At 37.1% G+C, this 20,198-nt stretch overlaps 1 protein-coding gene across 2 annotated transcripts; it reads left to right on the top strand.

Moving 5' to 3' along the window:
• Positions 1-606: 606 nt before the first annotated feature.
• On the top strand, positions 607-14,124 carry LOC103703665 (serine/threonine-protein kinase PCRK1-like). Of its 2 annotated transcripts, none has more exons than XM_088723481.2 (5): positions 607-984; positions 2,359-2,774; positions 6,433-6,693; positions 11,544-11,666; positions 13,164-14,124. In XM_088723481.2, exons 2-5 carry the CDS (start codon positions 2,397-2,399, stop codon positions 13,683-13,685), a joined length of 1,284 nt encoding a protein of 427 aa, XP_088579607.2. In that variant the 5' UTR covers positions 607-984; positions 2,359-2,396; the 3' UTR covers positions 13,686-14,124. The 2 variants fall into 2 exon arrangements, with proteins under 2 accessions (XP_088579607.2, XP_088579608.2); XM_088723482.2 differs by having other exon boundaries at positions 709-984; positions 12,439-14,124.
• Positions 14,125-20,198: the final 6,074 nt, after the last annotated feature.

The raw sequence follows: 20,198 nt of genomic DNA, 5'->3' as shown, positions 1-20,198 counted from the left end.
TTCCTATGAAATATGAAAATTTTATTCCTACAAAAATGCTATTTTTTATTTCTCTTGTTTGAAAACTTCAACTAAACAAGTGGTCTTTCTTTGTTTTTTCGTTGACTACACTTTTTTCTTTCTTTTTCTGCAAACCAAAGAAGTCCTGAGTCTTTGCATTTTCTAGTTTCTTGGAGCCATCCGCACACAATTTCTACATTGACAAGTCTGTACCAAAATTTTCCATCACCTATATGTTTCCTTGTGATATAGCATGTGCAATAAGACAAAGTAGTAAAATATTTGATATTTTCATTACAAACATATTCTGGTTCTTCAGTAAAGTGAACCCTATCCCCACCCACAAAGAAAATTAAAATTTAAAATAATTTAATCTTTTTGCAAATAATTTTTATTGATTGGATCATAATCATCGAACAGATATTTCTCTTCTCAAAAATCTAGTTCTACTAACTCTCCATTCAATTTAGAAATTTATCATACACTTACCTTGATCGCTATAGACAATTTTATGAAGGGAGAAAAAAAAAAGCTAAGTAGACGTCACTCTCTCCCTCCTTTTGAAAAACAGGGGGTGCACTTAAAAACCCCTGTTAATTGGGATCTAATCTTCTCTATTTTCCGGGGTCTTGCTGCTTCCGTTTCCCGTTCAGACTATTTTCCACGTCCAATCCCTTTCAAAAGACTTTTCCACGTCCATTCCCTCTCAAAAGATTATTTTCCACGTCTCTTCCCTCTCTCTCTCTCTCTCTCTCCCCCTCCCTCTCTCCCTCCCAAGACAGAGAGAGAAGAGGAGGTGAGGTGAGCTGAGGTGAGGTGGGGTGGGGTGAGGTGGGGTGCTCGTTGTCCAGTCTTCTCTGACGACCCTCTTGAGCCTTTGAAATTCTCCAAGCCCCTGAGAGATAAGGAGACTCGTGGGTTCTTGCTCTTTCTCCCCGTAAAGCAAGTTTGAGTTCGAACAGAAGAAAAAGCTCCTTTTTTGAAGTAAGAATGCATTGGTTTATTCTTTTCTTTAGCCATTTTTTTTGAATTTTGTTAGAAAGATAGGATTCTGAAGAGAAAAATGTGGATTTTTGTCTCGCTTTTGAGAGAGGAGGAAGTTTCTTTGGGCATCCGTTTCGGTAATTTTTGGAATTTCTACGAAAGCATTAGTTTATTCTTTGAATATTGAGCCTTTGGAACTTTAGTCGTCTGAGCTTGTTTCGTAAACAAAACTCGCTTCTTTCTGGCGACTAGCTTCAGCATCGGTCAAATCCCTTAATAAGTCGGAATGGTAGGGAAGGGGACCCTCTCTACTTCAATGGAAAAGGGGGAATCGCCATTTCACAGCCGCCCCCCCTACAAAATTTTTACCTATCATTTCGCTTGACATGATCACGAACGAAGACAGAGAATTGCGTAGATAGGAGGAGGAAACGAACCAACCTCGAGCCCCCAACCAAAGGGAATGAAATGGAGAGATGATCGGAACGATTGAGGAAAGAAGGAGAAAGGTGGCCCCTTTCGCCCTGGGGACATCGTAGGAGAACAATATCGGAGACAGGCTTCGAAGGTTGTTCCATATTTAGACGCTAAGCGCTTGAGGATAATAGGTTACGTTGGTATAATGTGGTGATTTGCCTGCTAACTTTCTGAAGAATTGAGTAATTTAGTATTGCCATGTAGAATTTCTGATATGGGTTTAGATATATTTACATTGGGTAGTTTCTTTCTTTACTCTGTAATGGTTTTGTGTATGGTTTGCTGAAGAACAAGTGCAAATGGTGGGTTTGCACGACTTACTAAAAGATGGTTGTTTACTAAACAAAATAAATAAAAAGTTATTTTTGTCGTGTAACCTTTGCCTTTTTTTTCTTTCCAAATTTCCTTTGAAATTCTCCCCTCAATGGACTGGTTATTTAGAAAAGAGTTCCTGCTTTAAATGCACATGTGACTTATTGATAATGAAATTTAAGATGGTGGAGGATTCTCTCGAAGAAACCTGAAGGATATCAGTCTTGCTATCTGAAATTTGAATAAGAGGAAAATGATGACTTCTGCTCTAATGGAGGTGAAATGTTTCCACTCTTAGAGGCTGGCTTTTGGGACATGATTTGAGAGGGGGAAATCATTGTTTTTGTTGATGCATGTTGGTATATTTCTTATATATTTCATGAGTCTTTCCTCGCCTTTCATTAGAAAAATATTAGTCTCTGATGCTTGATCTTAGTGTACAATCAAATTCTTCAGATGTGGATTGTTGATCGTGTATGCATATCTTAATGATCCTATATGATGTTAAATGTAATGGAGACGTTTTAGTTCTTTGTTACACAAAAAGTTCATGGTTTTGTGTCTCTTTTCCTTTGTGAATTTCAGTCTGCAGAGTAAAATAAGGGGTCTTACAGAGTGGGGTTATGAAGTGTTTCCCTTTCTCAAATGGAGAGAAGGGAAAGCCTCAAGCCCGAAAATCTCCATCAGCTATGTCAAGCAGTACCACATCGACAGATCGTGATATGAGGAAGTCAGGGTCTGAGATCAACTCGCTAAATGTCACAGATGGGAGTGCTGACTCCATTGGGGGGTCTCCATTCCTTCGTTTGTCACAGAGGGCATGCAATCTCAGGGCATTTACTTTTCAAGAACTGAGGAATGCTACAAGGAATTTCAGCCGCTCACTAATGATTGGAGAAGGTGGATTTGGATGTGTTTACAGGGGCACAATCAGGAGCTTTGATGATTCAAACACATGGCAAGATGTTGCCGTAAAACAACTCCATCGCAGTGGGCTGCAGGCAAGTTATTTTAGAGTCTGTTATGAATAGATAAGTCTCATTTATTAAAATTACTATCTTACTTTCCCCAAAATAGTCTGTATGTTACTCATTCTTCATAACATTATGTCATTTATTCATCATACAATTGAGTAACACTTTGTTGATAATCAGTAAGAGGGAAAAGTTCTTCGAGTGGCATAGATCCATGTTTTATAATGTCATGGTTATAGATTATCTTTTATTTAGGTAATTATTGCGTAATCAGCCATTTAGTCTAATTATAAATATGAATTGTCTATTACACTAATTCTCAGTGCAACTATTTGTCAGATAGTTGAGGATCATCGTTTTCCTTATTGCTTTTGTCAATCCATTGGGATTGTCATTGTAGATATAAGAGAATATAAATTCTTGGGTTGTCAGCTACTGCGAGAGAAATGAATGGAGGTATGATCTAGATGGCATGCCGATGCACACAAGGATTTCTATTGGAATTAAAATCATATCATTTTTCAGATGTTATAATTAGTTGTGCACCCCTGGTCATAATTTGAGCTACACAGTGCCATCTGAGGCATGCAAGAACTTGTGTTGCCAATGCCTTCATTTCTTACTAGTTTTATGTTTTGAGTTTTAGCTTGTTTAGTCATTATGATGGTCAAAATTGGGCTTAAACTTACACTATGGGAATAAAGTTGAGCTTCAATCAAATTAGTAAGGTTCTTTCGCTCGTTTTGGGTTGAATTAGATGGTATACTTCGGATTTGCAAGGTCTTGTACAAGTGTCCTAGATGGTTTGCTAGTTTGTTTACTGGATTATATTTAAGAATCTATTTTCTTTGAGTAATTGTTTATGAATTAAATTCTATGCTTTTTGCTTGCATTACAAGATTCACTAAGCAAGGCTTTAAGTACCGAATTATATTGTTTGGTACGGAATGTATCATTATTGACCTGATATGGTACCAGTATGGTATGGGGTTCTATATGCCGGTGTTGATACATGGTATGGATACTGTTTTGACTCTGCCACATGTCAGTATGGGGGCATAGTAGTAGTAAACTGTACTGGCAAGGTACTGGTATGGACTTGATATTGAGACTTGGAACATTGCCACCAAGACTACCTCAAAGAGGTGAAGCACAAGAAAGTAGAAAAAAGTGCATGAAAGATTTGAGCACTATAGAATACCAAATTTGAGGCACATCATTGTGCTATTTCTTTTTGAAATTGATGCCAATGAGATTTAATGCACTACACTTTTTTCCTCCGCTAAAGAACAATCTATAACTCTCTGTTAGTGTCATCTTTTAGCTGTGCCCAAATCAGAGGTATCATGATATAGGCATTCCCATGCAGAAGAAAATCTTGAAAAATGACTCAGAAACTGGAAAGGAGAGAAAGATGACAAAAACTAAAAGTGTGTGATTTGCTGCAGGAAGTCGGTTAATACAGAATTTGTGCTGTCCCTCAAATTTTGCTCACAAATATATTCCATGAAATAAAATGGTCATTGATTAAAATGTTATACCACTGATGCATGTCATTTTGAAGAATACATAAACTCAAACTTGTTACAAATAAATAATTATAAATTCTTTATGCTTGGTCCTGTGTCTCTGTCTTCTTTACTGCTATAACATATCAGAATTTCAACTGGTAAGCTCTAGCCTGAATGTGATGGTTGACGTACCTTATCAATATCCAAGATTATGTCATGAAACACTATTTCATTACCTTATCAATATCTGAAATTATCAACCACACACACACACAGACACACCAAAAATGACTTTTTCCTCGTTAGCTTGTCACTTGGAGCTCAGAAATTTTACGCGCTTTATGCATGTGACTACTCTCACTGGCATGATAAGGAACAAAGTCTGTGAATAACTATTTCTTTGTCCAGCTCTATATAACATATATTGCCACGAATAAATTACCAATGGAATACCAAAAAAAGAAGTAAACAAGATTACTAACTGATAGTAATGAGTTAGGAAATTGAAATTGGAACTGATACTTTTTGTTAGTCACTCTGCAGTTACATTTTCTTGAACGCTTAGTCCATTTGAATACCATCCGCTGCAAAGCTATCTTTGCAATTTACCATCATATATGACAGCCATTAAATTTCCTCCTTTTCTCTCTCAAAATCTTAACATGTTCCATGGCACCCATTATTTTCCTTATATAATTAAATTACAGGTCATCTATGAGATAAAATTCACCTCTCACCATTCACCTTTTTCTGATAACTCCACATCTCCTGTTTTATCCCGAATCCCCCTTGCCTCTCCCCTCCCCTCTCTCCCTCTCTCTCTCGATCCTCCTCTTCCCTCTCTCCTTATCTCTCGAGCTTCCTCTCCGGCCTTTGCTCCAGGTTTTGGTTGCTCGCTCTTTGGAGAAAAACCCTAGCACCCCCTTCGATGTTGCTGCCGCCCACAGTGAGGGCCTCTTCCATCACTTCGGTCTATTTGTGCTCATCCTCCTTGGGTCGGTGCTAGGATCTTTGTGGCTAGGTGAGTGCCCTTCCCTCTCTCTTCCCCCCTCTCTCCCTCCCTCCCTCTGCACCTTCTCCCCTCTCCCCCTCTCGCCCAATCTTCCTCTCCCACTTCCTCCTCTAGCCTCTGCTTCGAGTTGTCATCCTCCACTCTCTAGAGGAAAACCCTAGCATCCACTCCAACGCTGCTTTCGTCCATGGTGAGGGCCTTTTTTGTCACCTCGGCCTTTTCGACCTCATCCTCCTCAGGTCAGCACCAGGATCTTCATGGCCATGTGAGTCCTCTCTCTCCTTCTCCCACCTTTCCTCTCCTTGCTTTCCCTTCTCTCCTTCTCTTTTCCTCTAGTTTTGGCATGTGTCGGGTTGGTATAGTATATACCAGTACCATATCGAACCGATCACCAGCCAGTACGGCCTCTAGTATTGGTTCAGCAAACTTTGGAAGAAACGCTGAAACATGTTCCTTTCATGGTGTTGAGAAAGCATATGATATAAGACATTTTTTCCACTTTGAAGCGACTGGTGAAATAAGACCGACTGTTAATGTAAATTTGGGCTCCACAATCTGAGCCTCCTGATCCAATAAGGCTTAATAAAAATATGAGTAAACTTGACTGCTAATAGATCCAATTTACTGTATTCACCAAATTATTCTCGTTTATGATCCTGTCTCAAAATCCTCAACATATGATGTTCACTGAAAAAAGTGTCCTATAGAATTTTTCCCCTTTTCAGCCCAATATATTCATACATATCACTGGATAAAAGTTACTAAGCTTTTTAGTTACTGCTGCAGTAGATAAATTGGTACCAGTAAGTTTCATGAATTCAATTGTAGTAGTCACCTCCACTTTGAAAGACAACTATTCATCAACCATTGAATTTTTGTGACCAGCTCAAATCTCTGCAAAAGTTTAGACAATATATTCGGCAGCATATCAAATTTCTGATTAAATATATCGATTTGACTTATACGGCAAAGTGTTCATGATAACAGGTATACAATAAATGCCTCACTGCTGAGCTTGCTACTCTTTCTTCACTTCTTTATCAAATGAGTGGTTGTCCTATTAGCTTGTGAATTTATGCTTAATTTTGATATTTGCATTGGTATTTATGTTCAACTAGAAAGAAACTAATTTGACAAATTTTACTCCTAATTTTGTCTTTAGGGACACAAGGAGTGGCTAAATGAAGTTAATGTTCTTGGGGTTGTTGAACATCCAAATCTTGTCAAACTTATTGGCTACTGTGCAGAAGATGATGAAAGAGGAATGCAACGTCTTCTTGTATATGAATTTATGCCTAATAGGAGTGTGGAGAATTATTTGTCAAGTCAATCTACTACACCTCTTTCATGGGCCATGAGACTTAGGATAGCTCTTGATGCTGCTCGTGGCTTGACATACCTGCATGAGGAAGCAGATTTCCAGGTATTTTGTGTTTATTTTTGTCAGTTTGCTTTTACCTAGATCATAGTCATTTTTTTTTATGTTATCGAGAAATCATGGATGTCTTGTCTAAGGGTATAATAAAGTCAAGATTGATCAAGCAGGCAACGATCAAGGTCAGCTTGAAATTATTTTCAAGCCTGAATTTTGAAATCAAGCTTCATTTATTCTATGATTTTATCAAAGCCTAGTTCAAGAATGGAGCCAAACATGAGCCTAATCGATCAGCTAGAACTTGAAATCAAGCTTATATTAAGCTTGAACCAATGTTTAACTGATTTAAATAATTAAATTTGGAAAAAAAAGAGTTAATCATAAAGCATAAGTCTAGAAAAACTGCTAAGTATGCAAAGAAACACTCCATATATATAATACAACCTTGATGCATATATAACATTTTGAGCCTGTGATTCAAGTTCAAACTTGGTTCATATTTAAACTTGATTCAATTAAATATGAACCATGCTAGATTCGAGCTTAATTCAAGCTGATCTCTAGCAGAGCTCGAGCTTCTCAGATCAATTGACAGCCCTATCTTAGTCAATACTTCAATCTTCGCAGAATATGCTTATTAATTTTTGAGCTGCTTGAAGCAAATTCAGACCCGAAAAACCTATAGGTCCTATTTGATATCAAATTACCAATTCTAGATTCAACATTTCATTATTAGATATTTCAGTCCATTCAATTTTTCACTGTGTACTAGTTTGGAATTGGGATCCATGTGAGAGTGCCTTATTGCATGGGAACATTTGAATTGACTGATAAGATCAAAATGATCAGTCGCTACCATTATAACGATCTTTTACAGTATCTCAACAACTACCTTGTCTTGAGCATGGATTGTGCACTAGCCACTTGTACTGACCAAGTCAGAAGTGTCAGATGATGTCACAATCTCTCCTACTTATGCTATATATATTGGGATTTATTACTGCATCTTCATGCATCCTCCCTCCTGTTTTGCATCTAGTGCATAAGTTTTTTTTTTTTAATTTATTATTTGGCTTATTCATTGTAAATGACATAATTCTAGGTATTGTTTTTAGAAATAAGATCTCTAAATCGTCCCAACCACCTAGCTTATTTGTTAATCCCTTGACTTGTTGCTGGCCGCCTATTAATAAAAGATTTACACAGAACAAATAGAATCTAAGTTTGGGTGCTAGAGTTGGTGCAACATTCAAGTAAAATATTTGGGTTGCCAAGACCAACCACCTATTTTCAAAGATGTATGAACCAAACTGAGTACATTAATTCCATTAGATCTTCTTCTCTTTATCACTTTTTTTCTCTATCCTCTTTATCCTTCTACCTTCTTTAGAAGAGATCTTGACTCCCAACACTTTCTTCGATATTAAAGCTTTCCTTAACATCAAGGGTTGTGCTCCTTGTCCCTTATAATTTATCCATATTTGCCAAATATGTATTGTCTTATTGGATGTTTAATACAATGATGTTAATTTATTTGAGCTACTAAGGCCAACCACCTATTTCAAAGATACATGAACCAAGGTTCGCCTTCTCGGTACTGGATTCCATACCTGTGCCATGTCGGTACGGTGTCAGTACGCCAGGTATGGTGGTCAGTTTGACGTACCGAGACTCGGTATGCTCCCTATACCAAGTCTCGATTCGATACTAGTATGGTATGATATGGTCAGTATGGAGTGGTATGCACCCTTATGGTGAACTTTGAACCAAACTAAGTACATTAATTTCATTAGGTCTTCTTCTCTCTATCACTTTCTTCACTACCCTCTTTATCGTTTTGCCTTCTTTAAAGGATATCTCGATTCCCTACACTTTCTTATATCTTAAAGCTTTCCTCAACATTAAGGGTCGTGCACCTTCTCCCTTATAACCTTATCCATATATGCCATGTACAAATTGTCTTATTGGATGATTCATGCAATGATGTTATACATATGGTCAAATGGGATCAAAATCGAAAAATTTTACTGGCAAATGTTATTCAAGATCCGCGGAATTGTCCCAAACTATTCGGTTCGGGAGATACCGAGCCGTATCGACAGTAGACTACGATGGTTTTGGTTTTCAAATTGAGAAACCGGCGAAGAAAGAAAGAGGGAGAAGGAAAGAGAGGAAAAAAGAGAGAGGAGGGACGGAGAGGGAGGAAGAGAGAGCAAGGATGGCAAACGGTCGGTGGAGGCTTGAGGAGGGGCGAAGAGGGATGGAGGTCTTTTTTTATTCGGACAAAATTAAGTGAAGTCGATAAGGAGGTTGCCGACTTACTTTAATTAGAAATAAAAAAGGGCCCCCCTCCGGGATCCCTGTTTCGTTCGAAACAGGGGAACTAGAGGGTAGAGCCCCTCCCCAGCCCTCCGTGGCCGTCCGTGAGCCTCCATTGGTTGCCCGCCACCATCCGTCTCTCTCCCTCTCTTCCTTCCTTTCCCTCTCCTTCTGTCCACCTCTCTCCTTTTCTTTTCCTCTCTCCCGTTCTCTCTCTCCCGTGCCCTTTCTGCCGTGTCGAGCCATGCTCCACCAGCCTTCTCCCCCTCTCTCTCCCTCCCTTCCTCCCTCTCCCTCTCCCTCTCCCTCCCTCCCCCCTTTCTCTCTTTTCCTCTCTCATGTTCTCCCTCTCCCTTGCCCTCTCTGCTGTGTCAGTGGCATGGGGGCATTACCGAACTGTGCCACCAGGCAACCCGTACGGGCTTTGATACCGGCACAGTGATCCTTAGTTTAATTAGTTGGAGTTATATTATCTATTTATTTTAAATTCTTGATACATTATTCTTAACCATGCTTTTTGTTTTTTAAAATTCAATGTACCTTTGATAAATGTTTCTACATAATATATGTACTTGTACATTTGGTGCATCTACAATGTTGTTTGGCTAGGATTTGAGTTTTGTTGTTACTAGATGAGAGCTTAAACTTTTTCTGAGTCCAACAATATGAAGTGAATTTTATTGGCAATATAGTAGCAGTTGTGCAGTACTTTGCTAGGTCTTTGGCAACTTAAATGGTACATCTTCTTCATAACAAAACTTTGTAGCACTTTAGACAGGGCATGGATATGTGGCTATGGTGAGCGATGAAATCACCCCCCCTCCCTAACTTACAAAATCATATTCTAAGAAATAGTCGATAAATATCTTTATTCTTCGAGCATGCTGTTGGGGTAGTGCTACAAAAATGGTTAAATGCTAGAGCATGGAAAATGTTCGTTCAGTTTTAAGAAACATATCTTTATATATTGTCCTTTAGTTACTAGTATAGATCAATAAAACCACATCTTTTTTGAGAAAAGCAATAAAACAACACTTATACTTTTATTCTAACTACTAATCCCAGTATATACAGCCACCAGTTGTTCTAAAATACTTAAAAGAGTGTTTTATTGTGTCAATGAACCAGAGTCGGCCCGACCGTTAGGCGAGATAGGCGGTCGCCTAAGGCCCCGGCCCGAAAAAAGGCCCCCGCCCGACCGACTAGCTACAATAGTCTGTCCTCCGTGGAGGTAGAGCGTAGAGGGCCAAAGGCAGAGCCAACGGCTACCTCGACTGCTCGACAAGATGACTGAGGGAGTGAGGGTGAGTCACCGTCGGGCGTCCCAATCCCATCACTCATCGTCCCTTTTTTTTAAATTCCCATTGTCCTCCACGGCTCCACTCCTCCTCAATCCTCATCGTCCTCGGTCCTCCTCAGCTCCTCTTCGGCTCTTTCTGCAGCTCTGCTTCACCGACCGCCTGCCGGCGACCTCGTCTCCTCCGCCTCTCTGAGTCCCCGGTGGCCGGTACTGGGTCGCAGGAGCCAGAAGCCTTCCGCCAAAATCACATCTCCCATCTCTTACCCAAGTCCTCGGCCGCTCCCAATCCCATCCGCTGATCCGCGGTCGTTTCTAGTTAGGCCTGAGATCAAGGTATGCCTTTTTTCTTCTTGTCTCGTTCTCCGAACTCTTTTTGTGATAACCATTCCTCTGTTAAATGGCCAGGCCAAGGCTTTGGCTTGGCTTGGCTTGGCTTTACTTGATCTCACATCGTGAGTCTTTTCGTGGTCCACCAACTGTTTGACAAATTGTGTGAACGAGTTTGCTTTTTCCACTTGGATTAAAAATCTTGATTGGTGTTGCTAGGTTATAAATTTTATAGATCAATGATGCAGCAAGATGTCTTGCCTTTGGTCCCCGCATTCCCTAGTCATCAGGTTAACGTCTCTCATGTGACACCGAGATGATTCAGTTGTTTATATTTAATTGAATTTGACCTCTTAGTCCACTCTTCCGTTAATTTTAATACATAGATTATTTTCTGTTTAATGGCTAACTTATCGTACTGCAGATTTCCTGGTATGAGTGTTCTCTGAGAGTAACTCGGACGTATATGCATACGTGTGTATAATGGCTACATCAAAGTAGTGTCTTTGTGCTTTAGCAAAAAAAAAATGTAGTGTTTTTGTGTACTCGATTCGAATTTAGGTTAAATTTTGTGGAACCTAATAGGATTACAAATTTGATATCCTTGAGACATGTTCTAAATTTCTAGTTGGATACTGTTGCCGCTGAAATCGAGCCCAATCTCGGTGCTGACTAAGCTGGATGGTTGTGGAAGATCAATAGTTATCCGCAAGATAGGCCCGACCGTGTATTTTACACTTATTAAATTTTTTTTTATTTTTTTTAAAAAAGGCCTTTTTTAGTAAGTTTGCCTTGGGCCCCAAAATGTATTGGGCCGCCCCTGCAATGAACAGTAAAAAAAACTTGATTTTTGATTTTTAATTGCTTACTTCTAACCTGCTTATGTTGCTAATGATGATCATGCTGATCCCTGAAAAGGTTATCATTTACTCAAAGTAATTTGTATGCGCAGATAATTTTTCGAGATTTGAAAGCATCCAACATTCTCTTGGATGAGCATTGGAATGCAAAATTGTCCGACTTTGGCTTCGCTAGACAAGGACCAGCAAAAGGGTTTAGTCATGTTTCAACAGCGGTGAGTACATATGATGATCTAGATGCCTCAACATTATTGCTTATCCAGCTGGTATTAGTCTCTCTTAATAGCACCGGGAACTTCCTTCCAGCTGCTTTATTATGCTTACTATCAGAATATAAGCTTTTACATATGAATGTTCATGGACAATGTGGGGAGCATTTTGAAAAGTTTTGATTGCAAAGTCTTGATCCAGGTCATCTAGATGATCAGATGCCTAGAATCCTGAGTGGCATCTCCCTTTTCTTAAGATGTTCCATGGACTGTAATCCATCAATTATATAAATTTCTGAAATTTATCTACATATAGTTCAAAGAAATTTCATATTAGTTGATTCTTTTTGGTAATGGGATAGGTTATATGATTTTGATGTATGTGCTCAGTCATGTTTTACTTAACTATTGTGATTTTCTAAAGCTAATTTTCAACGTATATGTATGTTAAGAAAAATATAGATTATATTGTTATTTTTAATATAAAATGCAAATTGTCAAATCATATTGTCTCTTGCTTCCTTTTTGCAAGTATTACCTTGTCTAAGGAATCTTTATAGGGTTCCAACTGCATGAATTCCTGCAATTCTTCCTATATGCCTATAGTTTCCCTGGCCAAAAAATTGACAACATATCAAAGCTTGCCATTAGGATGAGAGTCACTTGTAAAACATTCTCAAACTATAGTGGATTGTACCTTGATTTATAAATTGACACCAAAATGTTGGTATTTTTATGTGTCAGGTTTAGTAACTTGGCATTTTTGCACAATTGCCAGGACATCAGGTGGTGCCTAAGTGGATCAACACCTTCCTAGGTTTATGCATAGACAAACCTGCCTAGATGAGCTGCTTCTAAGTGATGGGCCCTTGAGGAATCTGCCTGGACTGTTGTAGCATCTCAGGATGTGATTTAGCAACCATGGTCAAGGCAATGTAACATTTACCAATTTGCAGGAGAAACAAGAAACAATGTTTTGCAAGTTGACAGGAAGTATAAAAAGAGATAAAGTAGAGCAGCCAAGATAGGTAAGGATGCCAATAGGTGAGGTTGGGACAAAGCATATCCATAATATGAATGGTTGACCTGATGATGCAGCGCAAAACAAGAAGAAATTAGTCCTATGTGTTTCCTGTTGACCTCTCAAATTAGGAGACATGGTAATACAGGTTTCTTCCTCTATTTTGAGGGTTTGTGTTGAGTATTAGTCTTGCACCAAGAGAGCCTTCTGAGAATGTGTTTACTGCATTTCTGTGGTGACCAAATTCTTTTTTTTTGGATGATTCTGTAGTGACTAAAATTCATGAAATTAATGAGGAACTTAACAGTTTGCATGAATCAGGAGTTGGTCTTTTGAAAAAGTACTACCCTAATTTATTAGCCAGTATCCACAAAATGGTAGTTGTCATGTCGCTAACTGTATTCAAGGTAGATAGAATTGCATCATGTAATAAAAGATGCTTTGAAGGTAAATCTGATTCCTCTATAATAAAAAACAAACAGGTTGTGGGAACCATTGGCTATGCAGCTCCTGAGTACATCCAAACTGGGCGCCTCACTGTCAAGAGTGATATATGGAGCTATGGGGTTCTTCTCTATGAGCTTATCACTGGCCGTCGCCCAATGGATAGGAACCGCCCAAAAGCTGAGCAGAGGCTCTTGGATTGGGTCAAACCATACAAATCTGACACTAGGAAGTTTCATATGATCATAGATCCACGGCTACAAAGGAACTATTCTCTAAAATCGGCAACAAAACTTGCAGCAGTGGCAAACAGGTGTCTGACACGCCATCCCAAATCACGGCCTAAGATGAGTGAAGTGTCAAAGATGGTGCAAAGCATTGTAGAGAAATTGGAGATTGGCACCCTGCAGCCCCATCTGAGGAGTTCTTCAGAAGAGGCAACTTCTAAAGAAAGTATAAAAAGAGGGATGAACTCGAAGAGGAGTGGGGATTTGAAAGTGGGAAAAGGGATGCAGCTTGTGGGGCAAGGATCGACACCGAAGCTTGTAAGGAGACTGTGATGATGAAGATGACAATGATAACGAGAAATATATGTTATGCAATTTGTTATCTTAGTTGCAGTTAGCAGCAATATATGTTTTGAAATATGCATAATGCTTGTATATATCATCTGTCACATCAATGATGAGGACCTCTATATTTCTGAGTTTGGTTGTCATGCGGCAACAAGAAACCACAAGTGAATCTTGGTCAGTTTTGCATTGTGATATTGATATCAGATCTCATTCTATTGTGTTGATGCGTAGCCTAATATTGCAATGGAAATTCCCTGCCTTTACGGCAACAAGAATGAATTACCAGCAGCATGGTGGGAGGTTGTAATGTGAGAATGCTACTGCTCACCTAAGTTTAATACATTGTGTATACTTGTTATTCCCTGTAAGCACAATGAGAATAATAGCCCCATCTTCTTGAATAAATCTTGCTTATGGTTCCATATATTGGTTGATACGTGTATGTTAGATTTTTCTTATATATGTTAGATCAGAATTTCAGAATTCTTGCTCTGCACTGTATTTTGGATAAGATATTCCAGAATTTTCACAATGTTGTACATCTAGATGGACTGCTATCATTGTGTATGCAGCCATTTTTCTACATCCAGAACCATTGAACCTTGCATTCTTCTTATCAGGCATGGGATTCTGCTGCTTTTTAACCTTTATAGATCCATCAGTACAAATTAATTTGTATACATTGTTGTCTGTGCTTTCTCTTGTTCAAACATTTCGTTCCTGCTAAGAATTGCGAAGCACAAAAAGAACACCAAAGTAATAGCGCATATACCATATTGCTAAGCACATAGGAAAAGTGAGTCAGAGCAATCGGCATTATGCAAGTTGATTATTCTTTTATCAGTTTTGGCAGTCGTGTTTCATTGTTATCATTCGTTGAATTATGTTTTTAGGATTCCCATTGGTTTTACTCTTTCATCAAGTACAAGTTAATTTTCTGTTTATGTTTTACTTAGCTTTTGAATTGAATTTTTTTTGATAGGCATACCATACTAGAATATCAGATTTTGGAGTTTAATGTTTAGGGGATCTGTTCTATTGCCCATATATATATATTTTTGATTTTGCAGGCTTATGGTAGGCTAGGCTAAAAAGGTTTCATTTAACTCTTGGTTAATCTTCAATCGTTGATTAATAAAATAGCAAACATTTGGCATGTACTGTTGTCTAGTCGGTTTATGGTCCGTTTTGGTGACTTCATGTATATGTTTAAGTATGTTTGGGAAATTTCCACAAAAAAAGAGTATTTTCAGGAAATTAGTTGCACATCCATGAAATTGATTGTGATGATACTGGTGGATTGATTCTTATGGTCCATTTAAGTCTCTTTTAACTAGTTTAATGAATCACTTTATCAGAAGTGTTTCATTCCTTTTCATTGAGGATAGTTAAGCATTAGCCATCGCATGATGTGTAACAGTAGAGGTTAGAATATAGCATGTGATGATAGTGCTGAATCACATCCCTCTATGCATATTTATAGTACTCTTGAAAAGCAATTAGCAGGAGGCTTTGGTCACTTTATAGCAGTCGTGTTTCATTGTTATCATTCATTGAATTATGTTTTTAGGATTCCCATTGGTTTTACTCTTTCATCAAGTACAAGTTAATTTTCTGTTTATGTTTTACTTAGCTTTTGAATTGAATTTTTTTTGATAGGCATACCATACTAGAATATCAGATTTTGGAGTTTAATGTTTAGGGGATCTGTTCTATTGCCCAAATATATATATATTTTTGATTTTGCAGGCTTATGGTAGGCTAGGCTAAAAAGGTTTCATTTAACTCTTGGTTAATCTTCAATCGTTGATTAATAAAATAGCAAACATTTGGCATGTACTGTTGTCTAGTCGGTTTATGGTCCGTTTTGGTGACTTCATGTATATGTTTAAGTAAGTTTGCGAAATTTCCACAAAAAAAAAGAGTATTTTCAGGAAATTAGTTGCACATCCATGAAATTAATTGTGATGATACTGGTGGATTGATTCTTATGGTCCATTTAAGTCTCTTTTAACTAGTTTAATGAATCATTTTATCAGAAGTGTTTCATTCCTTTTCATTGAGGATAGTTAAGCATTAGCCATCGCATGATGTGTAACAGCAGAGGTTAGAATATAGCATGTTGATGCATGTGATAGTGCTGAATCACATCCCTCTATGCATCTTTATAGTACTCTTGAAAAGCAATTAGCAGGAGGCTTTGGTCACTTTATTTGTACCTGTAAATGACTAAAACATCCCTTCACCAGCCCCCCCCCCCCCCCTCCCTCTCTCTCTCTCTCTCTCTCTCTCTCTCTCCTGCTATATGGAGCATTAAAAAGTTATATGATGTGATGAAGCATGATGGACATTTCACCCATCTTGCAATCCCTTCATACTAAGTGTTTACTTCTCCCCAACAGGATCTTCTCCTCTTATTAATTCATTAACTCTATATTATATATATAAATTTAGACATAGTAATTCATTAAATTGAACAACATCTTCAATTTTTATGGTCTAGAATAAATGTCCCATTTATTTATGGTGAAAACCAATGAAATATTTTGGTTGTAAACTCTTTTATATTTTTATCTCGAAACTGGTGGCATCATGATCACCAAATCTCCTTATATCATCTTTTCAAGACCTCTTGCCTTGATCGTAGTCTATCCCTCCCTCTCGAGCTATCCTCGACTGGTTCAATCTACAAGCCTGGGATTATCCCCTCCCTCCCTCCCTCCCTCCCTCTTGAGACTAGAATTCGAAGGAATGGCTTGCTTAACACCATCTACTAGAACATGGCAGCACAATGCACATATATGATAGCATCAGCAGATCACTTATGGATAAATGGCTTCGTCGGATACTCGGTGAAAAAGGTAAGAAGGTTCTGTAGATGACTACAGGGCTGGAGGAGCCCATGATCATGGTGGTGAGCTGGTGGAGAAAGCCATGCAATATAAGGCTGGTGGGGAAAGCCATGCACTGCAAGGCTGGTGGAGAAAGTAATGAGATAGTTGGCGGTGCAAGTTACGGGCATGGTGAAGATCCAAGATAGTGAAAAATCCACCGGCTCGAATTGATACAAGAATTATATTGCATAATCTTGCTCTAACTAACAAAATACTTGCTTGTTCCTTGATGCTGCATAATTGTTTGTTATTTGTTTCAATGAAAATTTTATGCCAAACATGTTGCTCCAGACAATGCTATATTAGGTGACCATATATAGATTTGGAGTATAGATCTCTGATGGAATTCTATTCTTTTGTCTTTTGGAGCATAAGGTGAACAAAAATGACACTTTCCATGTATTTGTCTATAGCTGTATCCTTTATCATATATTAAAGCATATCTAAATACTTCATAGAACTTCACTAAGAATTCATCCTCCTTTATAGTCTTAATCAAGGATTGGATTTTCTTTGATGTTGCAGGTCTTAGCGTCCAACATATTTGAATATGAAGTTAGAAAGCTGTTGGAGTTTTAAATTGAAAAAGATTAATTTTTTTTGAAAAACGAAACCAACATTGTTCCCTAAATTTTAGTTGGTTTAATTGCTTTAAAATATTTTTTTGTCAAACTCCTCTTTCTGAATGACTTTCCAAAGAGTCAGGACTCTTCACAAGAAAACATTAGTTTCCAAAGAGACGTGATGTTTTCAAAATATCACATATTTTTGGAATCACTGCATTTCCTCTTTCATCCGAATCGAGTCTATAAATAAACTCTTCTAGGATATATCCACTCCATCTTCCTCTGATACTCTGTCTCTCACAGCGCATTGCTTTCCAGACCGAAATTTGCTTTTCTATAGTGCTCCTTTTCCAAATTTCCACTTCCTTCTTCCTAGGCAACTAAAAGAAATAATTCGGGTTAAGCCTCCCAGTAATCATGCTCGTTAGAGGAGAATCGAGCTGAACCAGATTGTTGTTCCTTAGGGATGACATCGTCATAGACCCACACATAGAAGATAAATCACATTCTTAGAATATTGTACACCACACACCTTGATCCAGGTAAAGTTTTTTCAATCTTAAAATTTTTTTAGTAGATTATTCTTTTCTAATACTATTCTAAAATAATAAAAATAGCAATAGTTTAAGAATATAATCATGATAAAACTAAAAATTGCGTTTTACATAAAATTTACTTTTATTGCATAAAAACAGAAAATTTTTATCTGTGTTATTTAGAGGTTTTTTCTTTACAAAAATTATTTTTTTAAGAAATTAATATTGCTTTGAAAATAGTGCAAACAGAGTTTTCTGCAACTTTAAAAACTGTATAGAAATTTTTACAGATTTAAAATTTTTGCAAAATTTCTCAGCAACTTTAATATCTGTGCAGAAATTTTCTATAGATTTAAAATTCTGTGCATAAAGTTACTACAACTTTAAAATTAATGCAAAATTCTTCTGTTGCTTTAAATGCTGTGCAAACTGATTTTCTACGAGCTTTAAATTCTATGCAGAAATTTTCTGCACCTTTAAAATCTGCGGAAACATTTTTCTGCATCTTCAAAATCTATGCAAAAATTATTGCAGCTTTAATAACTGTGCATATTATTAGTTGTTTTCAAAATACGCATTGTTGTTGCTTAGAAAAATATGCAAAAATCACAAAGTTACTTTACTTATCATATTTCTTAGTGTAATTATTTGAATTTTTTGTTGTTATTGCTCTTTATTGCATTTATTTCAATACCTAGCATTGTATTATTGAAAGCCATTAATTAAGTATTTAACATAAAAGGTAACTCCTTGAAATTTATGTTTGCAGAACCAATTAAACAACCAAAATTTCATAGATGGCTTTTTCTGATAATCATAGCGCAATTAAACCCAAGAAATTTAATGGTTTCTTCTTTAGAAGATAGCAAAGCCAAGTAAAATATTGGCTTACCATCTTAGATTTGATCTCTACTATTGAGTCCCCTAATACTAGACAATTTTTGGTAGGTAGACTAAGTAGATATACACAAAATTCAAATAATCTCATTGGTCAACTATTGAAAGAGTATTTTGATATCTTAAGGAAATTCTTGATCTATCTCTCTTGTATATTGGTATACCCTAAGGTGGTTGAGAGTTAAAGAATACAAATAGGATTACTAATTCTCTGGATCTAAAATCAACTAATAGATTTCTTTTCCTTCTCGACGATGTTGCCATAGCTTGAAGATCTTCCAAGCAAACTTTTATATCTCAGAGCACCATAGAGGCCGAGTTGATTGCTCTAAATACCACCTAAATTGAGGTAGAGTAGATTAAAAATCTTATTTTAGAGCTACCTTTAGTACCAAAGTTAATTCCAAACATATCAATATATTATGATAATAAAGACATGATAGAACTGACAAATCAAAATAAAGTAATATCATTTTCTTAAAATTTGTCAAAGTTGAGAAAAACTTGGCAGATCAATTAACTAAGAATTTATTTAGCAGTGGAGTCGCAGAAACATTGAAGAGGATGCGGCTTAAGCCCATTACTTAGCCACTGACACTAGATACCCAACATCCGTGATTGAAGATCCCATAAAAGAGATTCAATGTGATAGAAATGAAACTGATTGAGTGATTGTGTCAGAACAATTCTCGAAATGTCTTCTCCTATCTCTATGATGAGTGGCAAAATAAGTTAGAAAAGTTGAGTTACACTCTTAATGAGTTTAAGATAGAAGAAAATCTACAGGATATTAGTCCACAAATATTCTTGGCAAAATAAATTAGAAAAGTAAATTAAAATAAATCTACAGGATATTAGTCCACAAATATCCTTGGCAAAATAAATTAGAAAAGTTGAGTTATACTCTTAATGAGCCTAAGATAGAAGAAAATCTACAGGATATTAGTCCACAAATATCTTTGGAGGATTTACCGATGTGAGAATGTCGTATAGGCCGCAACCAGGGGTTTGGGCTAATCCTATCAAAATTTTCATGAAAAATCAAGATACTAAATGCAAAGGCGTGCTGACCATATAAAAACCCAATTCATTCGTACAGTATGTATAATAAGTTGAAATCTAAGTCAAAGGATTTGGGCTAATCCTAACAAAATTTTCAAGAAAAATCAAGATACTAAATGCAAAGGCCTTTAAATGGCGCTGACCATATAAAGACCCAATTAATTCGTACAATATGTATAATAAGTTGAAATCTAAGTCAAAGGATTTAGTTCAAGATCTAATCCACTATGATTTCTTCACATGGATACAATCAACATTAAGTGAGGTTCAAGTCCATAGGACACTTCGCCTATGCACAATATAAGTTGCTCAGACATTCTTCTTTAAATTTTTTTAAGAAATTTTTTTGTGAGGGATTGTTGGAGTTTTAATTTGAGAAAGATTTAACTTTTTTCAAAAAACATAAACCAACCTTATCCATTAAATCTTAGTTGGTTTGAGTGATTCAAAGTACCTTTTTATCTGAGGCCTCCTTCCAAAGAGTTATGACTCTATTGAAAAGAATCTTGATTTCCAAAGTGATAAAGTGTTTCTAAAACATCA

This window comes from Phoenix dactylifera, chromosome 6 (genome assembly GCF_051530095.1).
Source record: "Phoenix dactylifera cultivar Ajwa chromosome 6, Ajwa_hap1_PhDact_Kaust_v1.1, whole genome shotgun sequence".
Classification (NCBI taxonomy): domain Eukaryota; kingdom Viridiplantae; phylum Streptophyta; class Magnoliopsida; order Arecales; family Arecaceae; genus Phoenix; species Phoenix dactylifera.
This window is presented reverse-complemented; position numbering and strand designations above follow the sequence as displayed.